At 43.4% G+C, this 17,539-nt stretch overlaps 1 protein-coding gene and 1 non-coding gene across 2 annotated transcripts in view; both read left to right on the forward strand.

Moving 5' to 3' along the window:
* The window catches only part of LOC142436549 (ninein-like protein), a 32,889-nt gene extending 19,752 nt beyond the window's left edge, over positions 1-13,137 (forward strand). The window contains exons 4-7 of the mRNA XM_075540126.1: positions 684-856; positions 1,637-1,789; positions 10,991-11,158; positions 12,997-13,137. Of these exons, the coding sequence (XP_075396241.1) occupies positions 684-856; positions 1,637-1,789; positions 10,991-11,158; positions 12,997-13,137 (635 nt within the window). The remainder of the gene's footprint in view (positions 1-683; positions 857-1,636; positions 1,790-10,990; positions 11,159-12,996) is intronic.
* LOC142436552 (small nucleolar RNA SNORA84) lies at positions 8,789-8,920 on the forward strand. The gene has a single exon (XR_012782005.1). It is a non-coding gene; the product is annotated as a small nucleolar RNA SNORA84 (small nucleolar RNA).
* Positions 13,138-17,539: the final 4,402 nt, after the last annotated feature.

Raw genomic sequence — 17,539 nt, forward strand, 5'->3', positions numbered from 1 at the left:
CACAAGATCTCTTTAAACTGTTAAAAAGTAAGGATGTTACTTTGAGGACTAATGTGTGCCTGACCCAAGCCATGATACCATTTTGACTGTATCATTTCAGTTCCCTCATGAACCTTTTCACTTCCCTTGCGTACACATGGAAATTGGATATTGAATAAGGAAGACTGAAGAATAATTTATGCATTTGAGCTATGGTGCTAGCAAAGGATATTGAAAGTACCACAAACTACAAAAAACAAATCTGTCTTGGAAGAAGTAGAGCAGGGAAGCTCATTAGAGGCAAGGATGCCAAGACTTCATCTTCTTTCCCTGTGCATGTTATCACGAGAGACCAGTAACTATGAAAAGAGGAAGCCCTCGGAAAGATGAATTGACACAGTGGCTGCAACAAGGGCCTTGAACATATGAACAATTGTGAGCATGGCACAGGGCCAGGCAGTGTTTCGTTGTGTTGTACTTAGGGTCACTATGAGTTGGAAATGACTCAGTAGCACTGAACAACAACTAAAATAAGTTTAGAGTCTTTCTACCTAATATATATATGTCCATCATGTCCTGTCGTGTATCTATCCATCCCTCTATCCAGTTGTTCCTCCTTAATTTAGAAAACCTTACTGGTGTTGGTACACTTCTCCTAAATTCTTCAAGTGGTACCACGTTTAACTATCTTCCCTTTATTTCAGGCCAACTTCAAGTCTGGAGCCCTCTGGAGCTCAGCAGCCCCTCCTTTCATACCCCTGAGATCCAAGCCCAGATAATCTGGGAAGAGCTTGGCGTTGGCAGCAGTGGTTTCCTCAGTATGCAAGAGCTGACTCTGGTCTGTCAAACCATTGGGCTACAAGACCTTGAGAAAGAGGTGAGAGAAAGCCTGAGACTGACCTGTCTCAACCACTTTTCTTTGAAATGTTTGGTCTGAAAACTCTCACCCTCTTTTAGACTATGATTCAGACATATCAATTTCTCATTAAAACTCTTGACTGGCTTCAAAACTCCTGTCAAAGAATATATCTCAGACCCCCCCCCCCCATTGTGATAAACTCTCACCACTGTAGGGCAGTTGTGCCAGGCACTCTTAGACACAGTCACTCAAGATCACCGTTCCCTGCCTGCCAGGCTGATTGTACTACGGCCAAGTAAGGCCTCTTTAGAACCTGTCTGTAGTCTCATCAGATGGGAATAGAGGTGGAGTGTTATATTGCAGTCCTCACTCTTCATTAAAGCGCTCTTGGCCTAGCTGCTGTTATCCTGTGACCCACTGGAGCCAGGCTGGTTTTTGTGGGTACATCTTCCACCAACATACTGCAAGTTCCCAGCCACAGCAGATAGGAAATAAGTTATTTATGGAGTTCAGGCAGTTTGAATGACTCAGCTACTGATTATGGAACTAAAACAGACATGGTAGTATAGATTTCCCTTGAGACTGATAAGGAAAAATATTTTGGAAATACAGCCAGTTGGGACCTAGACAATTTTGAATGTGGATGAAGATGAGCAAGCTGCCCTTGTTGAATGCTTGATCCAAAAGTTTGGAGAAGCAGGAGGCCCAATGGTGACATCTGGGTTGAGCTGCCTGTTTGTGGAACCTCTGCATCAAGCAAAACATGTGTTCTGATCCAGGTGTATGACTTTTGTTTAGGAAATGGAAGATTTGTTTAACAAATTGGATCAAGATGGAGATGGCAGAGTAAGTCTTGAGGAATTCCAGCTTAGCCTGTTCAGTCATAGACCCAATTCACTTCCGAAATCTTCTACTCCCATCGAACTGAGTGATCCTTGGACTCATTACCAGGTAAAATAGGACAAATAAATTATGAACCACATTAAGTATTATCTTTCTGATGACTGCAACCATAACCGTCAGCATCTTTCACAAACCTGTCCTCTCTGAGTCACCTGACTGTTGTCCAGGGGTTCAAGAGGGATAAGAAACAGAGATATGTGTTTGAGATTCTGGGGTCACACAGACCTCCATAACTGTATGTCCCTGGATGGCATGCTCATCTCTGAGCCTCATGCTCCTCATCTATAAAATGGGGCAATTGTGATGCCTGCCTCCCAGGTGTTGTTCTATAAGACCAAGTAGTGTCTGACATGACAGCTTCAGCCATTCTTAATTGTGGGATAGAGAACATTTCAGTAGGGAAATCCCTTTTCCCTCATACCATGATGCAGCAGGAGAGCAATGTCAAAGAGCATTCTGCAACATCTCCCTCGGGCAGCCCTTTTGATTTAGGTCCTGAGTCTGGATTCCTCCCTCCTATCCCTGGGTTTTATGTCTTGCAGAAGTACCAGATCTCCGTGCAGCTTTAAACAGAACAGATTTAGGCAGTTTCCTTAAATCATAGCATTGCTCAGTGACTGCTGGGTTAGCACTTTCCGAACAGAAGAAATTCCTTCTCCCACCACAGAGCAGACTGCTCTAAGGAATTCTTGCTTTCTGCACAAGGATGTGGCTGACTCCCATGTTGTGTGGGAGGCAGAGTAAAACCAGTGTGATATTCTTCACCACTGAGTAGGTACTTCTGAGAGCATAAGTTTTTCATTCTAAAATCAACAAGAATGCAGGAAGAAGATATTCAAGAGCATTAAGGAGAGATTTCAGGCCATATAAGGTAAAAAAAAAATCAGAGTATGGCCCTTATATGTCACTGATTGGGTTAATTGGCAGATATGACTTCCTTGAAGCAGAAGCAGCCCCATGTTCCCTTTGTATTCATCTGAAGTATAGACTAATGTGGACACTGAACTAGGGATGGATGTGCGCATAGTTGGCATTAAAGAATCAAGATAGTGGCTATAGAGCCGTACCGCTTCTTGTGCCATGCACACCTTCCTGAACAGATGCTCTCTGGCCAGAGGTGTGAGTTTGTAAGGAGGAATCTTGGGGAAATGACCTAGGCAGGCAGGTATGTCTTCCAGGAGACACCCACATCAAGTGAAGTGTGATCCCTGTTTGTGGATTAAGATTTGAACATGGAAATGGGTTTCTCTTCTTTGTCAAGGATTTTCTCCAGGGTAAGTTGCACTGAGGCTAAGAACTAGGGAAGATACAGAAACAAGGGTAACTCATGTCCAAATGTGGAGACCTAGGTGTTGCTGGAAGCTAGTGTAGGATAAGGATCTCAAAGTGGCACCCCTGAGCCTGCAAGGGCAGGATCCCTAAGAGTTCTGTAACCTCGAATACCACTGAAGTATGGGTCCTATGGTAGTTACACAATCTGGTGTCAACTTGTGGAGGGGTAGAGTCTAGCCTATCAATCAGGTCATAGCTTGATGACCTCATTTGGACCCACCACGAAGATAAATAGCTCACTGGAGGCCAGATAGACACAGTCTCTGCATCGTCTTCCTTCGGACAAGTCACATGGAGCTAGGCTGATGAAAGCCAGAGCCTTAGAGCTGGAGGAGCCACGTGGAGACCCACACCAGCACTGAGATGCTTAGACTGCCACTGGATCCACAAGATATTTTACTCTCTGATCTTCCTGCATTCAGTATCATTGCATATGTTTTGTGAGTTTGAAGAGGACTTTATAGATTGATGTCAGACATATGTGCTAATATCAGACTTAGGGACTTGATTTGAACTAGGGTGGGATGTTTTTGTGATATTCAACTGCTCTTGTATATAGAGCTCTTTCTACACACAGATGGGTGTCTATGAATTTGTTTCTCTAGTCTACTCAGACTAACACATTATGGTCCCTTGGGAGTGGAGTACTAGATAAAAGAATCATAAAGATGGAGAGTGGATGTTTGTTTGATCTCTGCTTCATGATAGTGCTTCTTTGGCTAGCCAGAAGTCAGATATGGCCATGCAGTTTACTGGATAGTTTTCTGGAAAGAACATGGGAAGTTAAAGTTTGGATTCTTTTCATTGGTTGTAGTCTTTGGTTATTCTTGTGTGAAATGGTGAAAATGTGATTAATGTATATTTTGAGCTCAGGGGACAAAATCACCCCTTGAATTTCTCAGAGTTGCTTAGTGAAAATGGCTGACAGAAGGTCAAAATGGCTGAGAGAAAGCTGGCTGGAGGGGCAGGGAGCACTTCAGGCAAGACGGCAACTGAGTAACACATAGCAGAGGGACTCTGCAGAAATTAGCGCAGGAGAGTCACTAAGGGGGATGTTGTGCACTGCCTGGTTGCAGGAGGAGCGTCATAAAGATAAACAGGCAAATATCCACTCGGTTTTGAGGAGCTGGGGGCTTTGTCTTACCACAGTGAAGGCTGGCTAAGGTCTAACCTTAGCCCCACCACTGTCTCAGCCAGAGACGGGATCATCTGGAGCTGGCACAAAGGCTTTATCTTAACACAGCCACACTTCAACTCCGAATTGTGGAAGGGTTTAAACCCCTCCAGCCCCAGGGTCAGGGATGGGGTTAAGCTATATTGTTACTTTTGTTTCTCACTCTTCCTTCTTTCCCACTACAGTTTCAACAGGCTCTTCTTTTTTTCCCTCTCTCTTTCTCTTCCTTTTAATCTCACACACCACTGCCAACCTCCAGGCATCTCCTCTTATCCTAGGGCTTTCACTCAACAAAGAGGCTAGAGATCTTAATATTACAATTAGACAATTTGACCTGATAGATGTGCACAAAGCTATTCACCCAAATACAAAAGAATTTACATTCTTTTCAAGCCCACATGACACATATTCAAAGATAGAGGTGCTGGGGCATTAGATGAATCTGCATAAGTTTAAGCACATTGATATATGTACCTCTCTCTCTGACCACTGTGCCATAAGACTGGAAAACCAACAAAAGGAAGATGAAGAAAACAAGGACAAACAATTGGAAGATGATAACTCTCTTGCAAAAGGAGTGTGTGCTGGCCCAGATCAGAGATGAAATTAGGGAATTTCTGGAAATCAACAAGAATGAGCACATGATGTACCAAAACTTATGGGACACAGCAAAGGCAGTTATCAGAGGAAGTCTCATAGCAATACATGAACACATGAAAGAGGAAGAGAGACTTATGATTGATATGCTGGCACAAAATTTACAGCAACTAAAGCTGAGTCAACAGGACAAACCTATTAATAGATTAAGAAAATAAATAATAAAAATCATGGCTGAGATTCAGAAGAGGGAAAATAAGAAAACTATGGTAAAATTAGTGCTGCTAAAAGTTGTTTCTTTGAACAGATAAATAATTGACAGGTTTTTCTTTTCTAATTTGTCATTTGTTTTTTTGTTGTTGTTTTCTTTTGTTGCTTTGTTTTGGTCCGTCATGTTTTTGGTGCATATTATTATCTCTGTAGGTCTATCTAGATAAGATAGGCAGGATAAACCATCTGGAAGACAAAACGGGACTGACAGTATTGCAGGGACATGGGTGAGGGACAGGTGGGGGAAAGGACATGTGTGTTAAAAGCCCAGGGACAAGTGAACAACAAGTGATCCAAAAATGATAGCAACGAATATGTAGGAGGCCTGGTAGGGCTTGATCAAGGGCAATGTAACCAAGAGGAATTACTGAAACCCAAATGAAGACTGAACATGATAGTGGGACAAGAGGGAAGGCAGAAATGATCACAATGATCTGCATATAACCCCCTACCTGGGGGACGTACAATAGACATGTGGGGGATGGGAGACATTGAACAGTGTAAGATATGAGAAAATAATAATAATTTATAAATAATACTTTATAAATTATCGTGAAGGCAGGAGTGTGGGGGAGGAAGGGAGAAAATGCTTAGCTGATACCAAGGGTTCAAGTAGAAAGAAAATATCTTGAGAATGATGATGATGGCAACAAATGTACAAATGTGCCCGACACAATGGATGTATGAATGGATTGTGATAAGAGTTGTATGAGCCCCAATGAAATTATTTTAAAAAATAAAAATAAATAATGAACCCTGGCTCTGGCTTGATGCTGTCAGAGGCCTAATGCCGTATTTTCTATCAATAGAAGCGTTTAGATAATGAGTAAGATAACTAAATAAGCATCGAATTTGACTGTTTTACGAATAGAGCTTAGGATCTGATGCTACTCTGTTTATACTGATTTTTTTCTGTTTATTATTATTGATATATGATTGATAGAAATGATTATTGGGAAATTTGAAAATAGAGAGCTTGTAAGCCCACTTGTTTCTCGTCATTAAAACTGGATTGTTAGATGGGTTTAGGACACACCCGCAAAGAAGGCTTTGAAAAAATAAGCTCTGAAAAGAAAAGTGTCTTCAGTGTTGAGGACATTTAAGGGTGAAGAGACTTGCCAAGGGCTGTTGACAGATTGACAGGGGGAAAAAAGGGAACTCTTTGGATATTTAAATTTTGAACTCGTGGTTTTGTCAGAAGCTGGGAAAAAATCTGGAACCATGAAGAAAACTACTCTCTGGGGCTGAATATTACAGGGAGCCTGTGGGCAGGCTGAACTGCTTGCTAGGCGACCACCCAGATCCACTTGTTGAGTGGAAGTGGGCGAAATGCAGCAATAAAGAGACAGATTGAGTCTGGCCACTGACACTCATGGACCTTGTTTCAGGAACGTGAAGAGAAAACGAGGGTGGGTTGACTGGTCTGAAATTCATGATCTAGCGCAAGGGGGCTAGGCTTGTTGAAAATTTGTGACAGTGCCCATGGTCTAGAAGCGAGGTGACCAATGGGCACCATGTGGACGCTGAGTGAAGCAGCCCACATTGAGTTGACCAGAATCCGACCAGATGAAGAGATGTTTGAGCCTGTGAAGTAGAGATATTGCTGCAGACTTCATGGATAGCCTGTTCTGATTTGACTTTACTATGGATGGGGAGTTCACAAGGTTCTAACTGGGATGAAGGTTCCTCAGAACACGGCTGATGTAAGTGGGCAGTATAGAAATTTTATACCTAAAATGGAGATGATAAAGGCATGAAGTGGTTGGCTACAAACTTTCATAGGTGCTGGAATATGTACATAGGATTATAGGTTTAAGTGTGTGTTCCTTAACTGCGATGCTTAGGCATAGAATATTGTTTTGTCACTTATATAATATGTTTAAATGAGGATGGCACATACTGAATGGTACACTTATTAGTTTTATCTTGTTAGTTACAGATATGATTTTATTATTTTTTTGTTAAGAGTTATGTATGGGTAAAAAGTTGTGTAAAAGTGTCAACTTGACAAAGGTTGGTCTGTGGTAGTTACATATTCTGGTGTCAACTTGTTGAGGGGTGTTGTCTAGCATGTCAATCAGGTCACAGCTTGATAACCTCATTTAGGCGTGCCACTGAGATAAATAGCTTACTGGAGGCCAGATAGATACAGAGGCCAGATAGATACAGATAGGTGCTTCATCCTCCTCCGGACAAGCCACATGAAGCTAGACTGATGGCAGATAGAGCCATGGAGCCACATGGAGACTCATGCCAGCCCTGAGATGTTTATAATGCCACTGGATCCACAAGACTTTCCATCCACTGGCCTGTGATCTTCCTGCATTTGGCATATTGCATGTGTTTCGTGAGTCTGAGGAGGATTTTATAGATTGGGATTGGACATATGTGCTAATATTGGATTTATGGACTTAATCTGGACTTGGGGTGAAATTTTTTCTCAATATTCAATTGCTCTTGTGTATAAAGCTTTCTCTTAACACCTATGAGTGTCTATGAATTTGTTTTTCTAATCTACCCAGACTAACAGGTCTTTCAGCACAGCAACTTGACCCATTATCCTGCTGTCATAGCCATCTACTCTTCCTGTCACGTGTATTTCTACATACAGCACACACTTGTACACATATCCACACAGTTTGGACCCATCCACTGTATACATGTACACCCACTATATATACACACCTGATACATGTAGTCAATGCTACATGTATACACCCAAACTATAGATGCGTCTGTCATACACACACACACACACACACACACACACACACACACTTAACTATACACACACACTATATATGCACATGATACAAGGTGGTACCCTCCCAGAACTGGAATTGTGCTGGGCAGAGTAGACCTTTCCTAATATGACTTTTTCTCCCTCTTTGAGAGCTCCGAGTTGCAGCGCCACCTGAGAAGGTTCTCTCTGGTCACAGTGAATTTTTTGTAAAAGCGGTTTCACTGGAATCTTGTTTTTCATGATGGCGAATTTAAGAGAACAGCATGCAGCTATGAAACTTTGTTTCCTCCTCAGGAAAAATGCCAAAGCAACTGTTGTGATGTTGAATACAGTTTAGAAAGACAGTGCTATGGGAAAAACTCTAAGTGTATGAGTAGTTTTCTCATTTCAAAAGAGGTGAAATGTTGATTGATGGCAAACCTCATTCTGGACGTCCATCATCTTATCGAACAGATAAAAATGTCGATTTGTAGTGCATTTGGAATTCGTTCCACCAGGTTAGACTGTTAGTCAAGCTTTCTATTAGAGGATCTGAAAAGATTTCATAACAGTGTGCGGCAAAAACAGGCCTGATTTATGGCAGACAGGGGACTGGTTTTGCCACCATGATAATGCACCTGCTCACACAGCCATCTCAGTGTGCCAGGTTCTGGCAAAAAGCAGAATGTCTCTCTTTCCCCATGCACCTTACTCACCTGACCTTGCATTGTGTGACTTTTTTTTTTCCTCAAAGAAGAGGGACATGGAAGGATAACTATTTGAGGACATAGAAGAGTGAAGAAAAACACTAGGGAGGTGCTGTCAGCCATCCAAACAGATGAGTTTGAAAAATGTTTCCAAGAATTAAATTGCAGATTTTACAAATGTATCAAGTGTAATTGAGAGTACTTTGTAGGTGACAAGTTTGTTTTGTAAAAGAATTTAAATGCATGCCCCATGGTTGCTGGGCACTGTTGGGCAGGTACAGCTTTCCAGCGATGGCAATGGGCCAGAGCGATCCTGGGATGCATGCATGGGGCTGTTCCTTTTCAGCAGCCTCCATAGCCCGGTCACTGGTACATGGAAAAAAATTAAATACATAGCTTTGAAAAAAATTCCAGGGTTTTTTTGGGGGGGTACCACTTACTATATGCACACAAATTGTAAGGCACACAAACTCATGCCCACCACACACACTGCTAGTGTACGTAAACATCATAAACACAGTGCCTACACATCCCTTCACTATACATTCTGTATGCATTCATGCACAGTATATTCATATACATGCACTCTCTACACACCCATACTAAATTCACTGCAGAGATATGAGTGTATACACAGTATATAATACCTTTGGGGCATAGAATGTCAAACTGAGGAGTGGGCGGATTCAGTCTTTCGTTTGTGGAGCACAAAGTCCTACCCCTCTCTTGATACCTCTCACCTGAGAATTGCCCATTTGCACTGTCATTTTAGGGCAGAAACTGGAAGGAGGCCAGGGTGGTAGAGTCTTCTGTATTATTTCAAAGTAGAGTGTGCCATATCTTGTGTGTGTCTCCACAGTTTGGCTATAGAGTGTGATGTTTGACCATGTCATGTGGTATACCTGTTAGATAGATAGATAGATAGATAGATAGATAGATAGATAGATAGATAGATAGATAACCTACTTACTAACAGGTATACTAGCTCTGTACTGATGTCATATATATATATATATATATGACAGCAGGAGAATCAGGTGGACATGGTATAGGGGAAACCCATTCTGAGCCTCATATTTTCTAGAGTAAGTGGCTAGAGGGTTCATAGCAGTTCCAGATGCATTTGAGTATCTGGGACTCTCCATTGATAGCCATGGTGCCCTCTTCCACCTGCAAACAGAGTAAAATACCTGCTCTAGAGTGTTGTCCAGTTGGCACGCAGAGCACCCAGCGTAGCTTAGTAAGCTCGGTAAACAAGCTCCTTCATTAGAGAATTGGTGACTCAGTGAGTACAGGCAGAGGAGGTTTCTGCTCCCTTGAGCCTGACTCAGGAAGTGTACTGCTGGGAGAAGATGAAGGATGAAGGGTGGAGAGTATAGCCAGGACAAGCCTGGTGGTCATCAGAGAAGGGACCGGAAAGAGTCCAGGATGAGCCAGAAAGAGCAAGAGGAGCATGATTTAAGCTGTGGGGCTGGACTTGAAAGGGCTAAAAAATAGCTAGGTATCCTTCTATCTGGAGGCCAGCGAGCCGGTGTGTCAGAAAAGAGGAGTTAAGGGTGATTGAGCAAGGTATTGAGGGTCCCAGATCCAGATCCCAGCCAGCAAGGCAGTGAGGAGAGGGTAGCTGAAGAGCCATGAGCCGGTTGGAGCAAGGTGGTTTTTACTCTGAGGGAGGCAGGAGCGCTGGATGCCTGGAGCAGAAATGTGATGACCTGAAGGCGTGGAGAACACTCATTCTTACTCCCAGGGATTCCTGACAACACATATTTACTGGAAAGGGCTCTGAGGTAGAAAAAATTTAAGGGAAATATTTCTTGCCCTTGTGGATTCATAGAATATCTGAACGTAGCAGGTCAGCTTTCCGCTTGAGAGACTTTACCATCATCGTAAGACTCCCCTAGCTTGCTTAGCTGAAAGCTGCTTGCTTCTGTATTCCCAGTAATGTGCAGTTTCACACACAGGGAAGCCCACTCTGCTTTTGGAGCCTCTTAGGAATTTCTCCATGATGGCAAGCCCCTCTTTAGGCTCTTCCTTTGTGAGGCCCTGTGTACCTTGTTCGTCATGCCAGAGAGATGCGGATAGTTCACGGGCTGCACTTACACACCCAACTCACACTCATCCTCACTGCCATTGACTCAGTGTGGACTCATAGCGACCATACAGGACACAGTAGGCCTGCCCTGGCAGTTTGCAAGCCTGTAGCTCTCTGTGGGAGTAGAAAGCCCTGTCTGCTGCCTTCTGGCTCCAGAGCAGTCATGGCTGCTTTGATGAATCACGTCGCTGTGCCCAGCCCTCTCACCTTTGCTAGAAAGTGAAGAGAGCGATAACTGGTGAGGTTGTTCTTGCTAGGCAGCGTGCAGGTTTGTGCAGTGGGGGACACGAGAAACAAGAGATTGGGCTGAACAGACGTGCGTGCTCACAGCACTTTCTTGGTCCCTGGTGTACAGGCCACAGAGGAGAGCAGCTGCCACACGACCACTTCGTCCCTCGTGTCCATCTGCTCAGACCGGCACCTCTTCTCCGGCATCGATGACGGCACTGGGTTTGCATGCCCTGAGCAGGTGGTGGCTCTGTGGGCCCAGGAGGGCATTCAAAATGGCAAGGAGATTTTGCAGGTTTGGAAATGGATGGCCACAGCTGCTCCACTGAGAATGGGCTGAGGGTGGGGTGGGAGCCCGAGAGGGTTACTGTGCTTGGCCTCTGCTCTCTGGCTTCCTTACTCCTGCTGCAACAGAGAATCCCAGACAGGGAAATTCTCGGGAAACTTTTCTTTTTGGCTATTAATATATAAAAATTTTAATTTTGAAAGAGCATAAATAAAATACAGAGAAAACAACAGTGATAAAAACACTCTGAAGGTAGGTTTTCATGTATTAGATACTTCCCCCTTTGCCATGCTAACCTTTCAGGCTTGTTGCTTGGACAAGGCAGCACTCCGATGGGCGTTGGAACAAGCACACTTTTGTGGTGGCATCAGAGTCAGAGAAGGTGCATGTGTATAGTCAGCACTGACCACTACATAAGGGCATGCATTCTGCCAAGTCCTTTGATCAAAAAAGACCTAGGTGGGAACTGTGCCACTTGGCTCCACAGGCCAGCCTCGCATTCCTGGAAGCCATGGGGGTTTCCTGCCCATGCTCCTCCATTTCTTCTGCAACTGGCCCAGGAGACTAGCCTGGTGTAGCTCTTGCTCTTGGACTTAGTGTCACACTGTGCAGTAGTCAATTTAAAATAAATATAGCAAAGATTCATTTTTAAACATTCATTGTTTCATTCTGTATATGTGGGTGGTAAGATGCACATAACATCTCTTTTTAAGTTTATTTTTCAAAATTCTGAGAGAGAAGGAAGATTTCATTTTCTGTAATACTTTTGACCATGGCTCATGTCCTCTGATACATAATTTTTCTACCAATACAAATCATCAGTGTGTGTGTGTGTGTGTAGATAGATAAATAGATAGATAGATAGATATTATGGAGATATGAAATATGTGTCAGGATTCTTTACATATATTACGTTAGGAGTCTCTCCCAGAATTCTTTTAGCTTGAAATGGTAAAAACTCAACTCCAAGTGGCATAAGAAAAAAGGAGAATGTAAAATAAAATCATAATTTATAAATTATTAAGGGTTCATGAGGAAGGGGGCAATGGGGAGGGAAGGGGAGGGAAAAAAGGAAAATGAGCTGATTCCAGGAACCCAAGCGGAAGGCGAATTTTGAGAATGACGAGGGCAACGAATGTATAAGGGTGCTTTACTCAATTGATGTATGTATGGATTGTGATAAGAGTTGTATGAGCCAAATAAAATGATTTTTTTTAAAGAAAGAATGTTAGTGGCTTACAGTGGTGGGCAGTTGGCAGAGTTAATTTAGCCACTGCTCTCTGTAAGTGCCTGTATCAGTACCCTTTCATCTCTAACTGCTTCCAAATTTTCCTTTGCTATCAAATTAATTTCAACTCATCATGATGCTAGGGGGCAGAATGGACTTACCCCTTTGGGTTTCCAAGAATTTAAATCTTTATGGGAATAGATAGCCTCTACTTTATTCCTCAGGGAAATGGGGTGGTTCAAACTGTTGACCTTGAAGTTAACATCTTATTGCATTACCCACCACACCACCAGAGCTCCTTCCAGTGCCCTTAGCCTTGGGCAAAGTCTCCTCTCTATAGCTCCATACAGCCTTTATAATTATTGGGTTTAGGTGGGGGGAAGGGCCCCTCTCTTGCTATTAATCCCCATGAAGTACTATGCATGGAGTCATATTCTTCCTCATGTGTCCCTGGCTCAGGCACAGTGGGATCTCCTATTGACAGCCTAGGAGTTGGAGTGGGGGCGGCCCCAAGAGGAAAAGTCTCAGGCAAATGGGAGAGCCAAGGAAAATGGAGTCTGGAGTCAAATTGTTGAGAGACTTAAACTCATCTTGAATGTCCCTTGGGATTTATTTCTAGAGCCTCGAATTCAGTGTGGATGAGAAGGTGAACCTTCTGGATCTGGCCTGGGCTATCGACAACAAGCTCCTGATGGTCACTGGTGTCATTCAGCAAGCGGCCCTGGCCTCCTACCACCAGGAGCTGAGCTACCTCCAATAAGAGGCTGGGAGAGGTTGTTTCAAGGCTAGGGGTGTGGTTTGTTCTCAGGGGTCCGGGACTGGCAAGGGTCTGGGCTGCTGCCTTGCCTGCCCCCACCACCCTCTATAGGCAACTTGTGATGGGACAAGGAAAAGGGTCTCTGGTGTAGGGAGAGACGCTTTGCCTCTTCCTAATAGGGCCTAATGAGCAAGGGGCCGCCTACGGTTATTCTTGTCACAGGTCTTGCATACTTGGTGAGAGGCTTAGAAAGCCAGATCTCAAAATCCTAACCTAATCCCCTTAATAATATCCCAAGCAGCTGAATCCAACTTAAAACTTATGTGACTGACATTTTTCTTGCTATTATGGAGGTGCAAATGTTCTCCAGACCAGCCCACGGGGCCCCCAGGCTTAAGCCAATTGACTGAAAGCGCACAAAAAAAAATTGCTTCTTAGACCTTTTCACTGAGCACAACGTGGCAGTTGGCACCGTGTTCCATTACAACAGAGCTCTGCTTTCACTCAACGGGTTATTCATGTTGTTCTGCTAAATAGATTCACAGGGACAAAAGTTGATAGTATTTTATAGAAAGATAACTTTTCCAACAGTTTTGTTGGCATATAAATCATGTATCATACAATTCAGTGGTTTAGACATATTTTAAAAGAATTGTGTAGGCGTCACCACAATGAGTTTTAGAATATTTTCTTCATTCTGGTACCCGTTATTATTAACTCCCCATAGCCCCCAGTCTCCCCTGCCACAACCGGAAGGAGCTATTAATCTAATTGCTGTTTCTATAGATCACCTATCCCGGATTTCATATACAGAAAATCCTACAAAACAAAATAAACACCAAAAAACCTCAATTCATCTTTATGCTATTCTAACGCCAACCATCCCTAACCTTCCCATAACACTCTTCTTAGCTAGATTCGGTCATTTATTTCAGTGACCACATACAATTCACAGACAATATTCACAATTATCGAGTTAATCAGGGAAATGTTAATGATACAGGTCTTTTGTCTACAATACCATGCTGATAACCACCTCTTTCTCTGGTCCCAGGCCTCTCAGTTGCATAGTCCCTTGGCTTCTGCTTTGTTCCATGGGCCAGGAAGCCTACCACTCTGCCTCGTGGTCTCAGTGTTGCTCCTTGCTCTGTCTCATGTGCTCAGTGCCAGGGCTTCTGCTGCCTCCACGACTTACGGCATGGATCTCACATGTGCCCCACTGATGGCTCTTATTTCTTGATGGACACAGGATTCTCTCTCTCTGCTACTGAGATGCCGTGCAAGGGCATCACTGTCCGACCCATCTATGAGTGTTTCACATACCCGATTTGCCTAGTCCCACCCAATTATTTGATGAGTGTTACAAAGATATGGATAGAAGAGCCCTTTGGATCATTTCACTTCACCCCGGGCTACCTTTTGGCTCTTCTAGACATTGCTCCTTTAATACATGAAGAATTGCCTCCTGCCCACTGACATCTAGGATTTGTTTTCACAGTCGTGGTGACCCTGCTAACAGTCACTCGTACTTCAGTCATATCATCAAACCAGCATCTTCTCCTCGCCTCCTTTTACCTGAGCCCATGGTGAAAAGAGGACACTCTTCAATGGGGACTTTCCCTTGACTTGTTCTTTTTCTTTTCTTTTTCATATTGATACTAATACACCCACAAAAACTGGTAAACCAGCTACTTCATTACCACTCCCTATTTTAGATATCCCATTGCTAAATTGTCAATCCCTAACAACCAGTCCTCTGAGGAGACAAGCAAATTTTTGATCAGAAGAATCTTTATTTATGATTTAAACTTTGAGCATCTGTTTCCATAAATATAATCCAATCCAGGGAAAGCCATCAAATTAGAGCAATGTATGCCAGATCATAGTGTCAACATTTATCTTGTCATTCATTTGGGTTCTGGTCAACTCAGCCCTAGAATCCAAGGTAGATCAAATAGGTACCAGTATCAAGCTTGGGAGTTCACACACACCTCCCTGTACTTTAGATTAACTGGCCAATTCATATATTCTCATCAACCCTAACTCCCCATGGCCTAGGTCCTGATCATCAGCTTTATAATTCACAACTCATGAAATCTCCCAATGTCTTCCCCTCTTCACTCACATTTTCAAACTTCAGACCAGCCAGCCCCTCTCTCTCATCTCTAGCTTCTGGGGCCAGATCAGCAGGTGCCAATAGAACATGCCAAAATGCAGGCTGTGTCATCAGTGCGGCAGTTCCACCACTCCCACCCAAGTGGACCCAAGTGTCAGCACAGTGAGCGTACTAGGCTGCCGCCAGCTCCCTTAACTTCAGTCTGTCAGGAGCCATTCTCTGAGAGGAACACACTTCTCCCTGCTAAGATGACTCTAAAGGCAGGCAGCTCAAAATTCAAAAGGCCAAACCGATTTTTCTCCTACTCATTCTTTCAGTTGTTCTGGGTGGATCTGCATGTCTTTGCAAATAAGTGCAAAAGTACTGGTAGCAAAGGTTCTGGGTGAGGCTTCCATCCACACTGGTGAGAGCTTTCACTGCTCTCTCCAAACCAAACCAAACCAAACTCACTGCAGTTAAGTCAATTCTGACTCCCATTCAGCCTATAGGGCAGGGGGTAGAGCTGCCCTTGTGGGTTTCTAAGATTGTAACTCTTTACAGGAATAGAAAGCCACATCTTTCTCCCATGAAGTGTCTTGTGGTTTGAACTGCTGAACTTGCAGTTAGAAGCCCAGTGCGTAACTACTACACCAACAGGCCTCCAATACTCTACTTGGACTTAAAACAAAAACCCATTTCTTCAGGGAAAATTCCTAACTCCCCTTTTAACAAATCCAATAAGAATAGGCTGAATGTGAACATACAAGCTCTCTGTAATCATAAAACTGAGTATTTGTTTCTATCGCACATGATACCTATTTATAACACTAGTCAGGAGAAACCTCTATCCAACAGTCAGCTAAACACATAAACCCAAATACATCATCCTTTTAAAAACACTCAGTTCAATGTTCTTTTCTCCACCCAGATTATCCCATTCGTATGTCTACGGACTTGGGCCTCTGTTAGGGTACATCCAGGAAACCCTGGCCTTCTTATTAACTGTTTTGTTTAACCAGCCTGGTATTTCCTTCAGGCCACTCCAGAGCACTTTCACGCCCTTGACACCTCTTACATTTCTTTCAAGCACTGCCATTGTTTTAGGTAGGTACCATCATGTAGGTTTCGACCTTATGCATCTATGCCAGGTTCTGCAATATCCTCACAGTTTTTCCCGTTGAGCCTCCTGTTGCAGCCATGGTACCAATCGATCGCATCGAGAGCCTTCCTCTTTTTCACTGTCCCTTTGCTTTATCAGACATAATGTCTTCCCCAGGGGCTGGTCTTTCCTGACATGTCCAAAGTGTGCCCATCTTAGACTCTTAAGGTGCACTATAGCTGTATTTCTTCCAAGACAGATCATTTTGTCCTTTCAGCAGTCCATAGTAAGAATAACCAAAGGAATAATCTAAGAATCAAAATTTTCACTTCCCTTACCCTGACCTTTCTTTTGTAAAACCCCATGCTTTCATGAGCCTGGAGCCATTGCAGTTAATTCCACTCTTGACACCAACTGATGAAATGCCGTACGTCTGACCTCCTAGCTACACGAAGGGGGAGATTCCAATGCCACACCAGCCCAAGCTAATTGCCACAAGGCAGAATGCCTTGACCCTCTATCCTTTTTTTACCCTTATCTGATACCAACATCCCTCAGTTGGCACGCTACCTCTCTGTTGGGTTCAATAATGTATTGCAACGTCTTCAAAAAAACTTACAGGCAATGTTCATGGTTATAGAATTGCTTAAGGAAGCTAACCAGTTACAGAACGTTAAGGAAACAGGTTTTTTGGTCTGCATTGCCTCTTCTCACCCACGATGGTAGGCATCTCTTTCTTAGTGTTGCACCTCTGCCCTCTACCTCATGAGCTTAGCACTGCTCCTTTGCTTTGTCTTCTGTTCTCAGTGCCTTGGCCTCTGATACTTCTGGTGCCTCCACTACTTCAGGCAAGGATCTTACATGTGCTCACTCCTGGTGTTTCCATCTTGATTAACATGGAATGTTTCTGTCTGCAACTGTTATCATTCACTCTTATATACACAGTGCAATGGGAAAACCAACAAATTCCCTCAGTTAGCATTTCACATACCCTATTTGCTTGATATGGCCCCAAAATTTGGTGGGAGTTACAAAGACATGAATAGAAAAGCCATTCCAAGTAATTTCACTTCAACACAGCTGCCCTCACACCCTCCACCACTACAGGAACTCTTTCAAGGAAAAGCAGCTTGCCTCCCTGTAACACCTCTCCCTTATGGAAAGGTGAGAAACTTACCATTGCGTCATTGCTTGCGTTATATAGCTATTAA

This window comes from Tenrec ecaudatus, unplaced genomic scaffold (genome assembly GCF_050624435.1).
Source record: "Tenrec ecaudatus isolate mTenEca1 unplaced genomic scaffold, mTenEca1.hap1 Scaffold_394, whole genome shotgun sequence".
In the NCBI taxonomy this organism is placed as follows: Eukaryota; Metazoa; Chordata; class Mammalia; order Afrosoricida; family Tenrecidae; genus Tenrec; species Tenrec ecaudatus.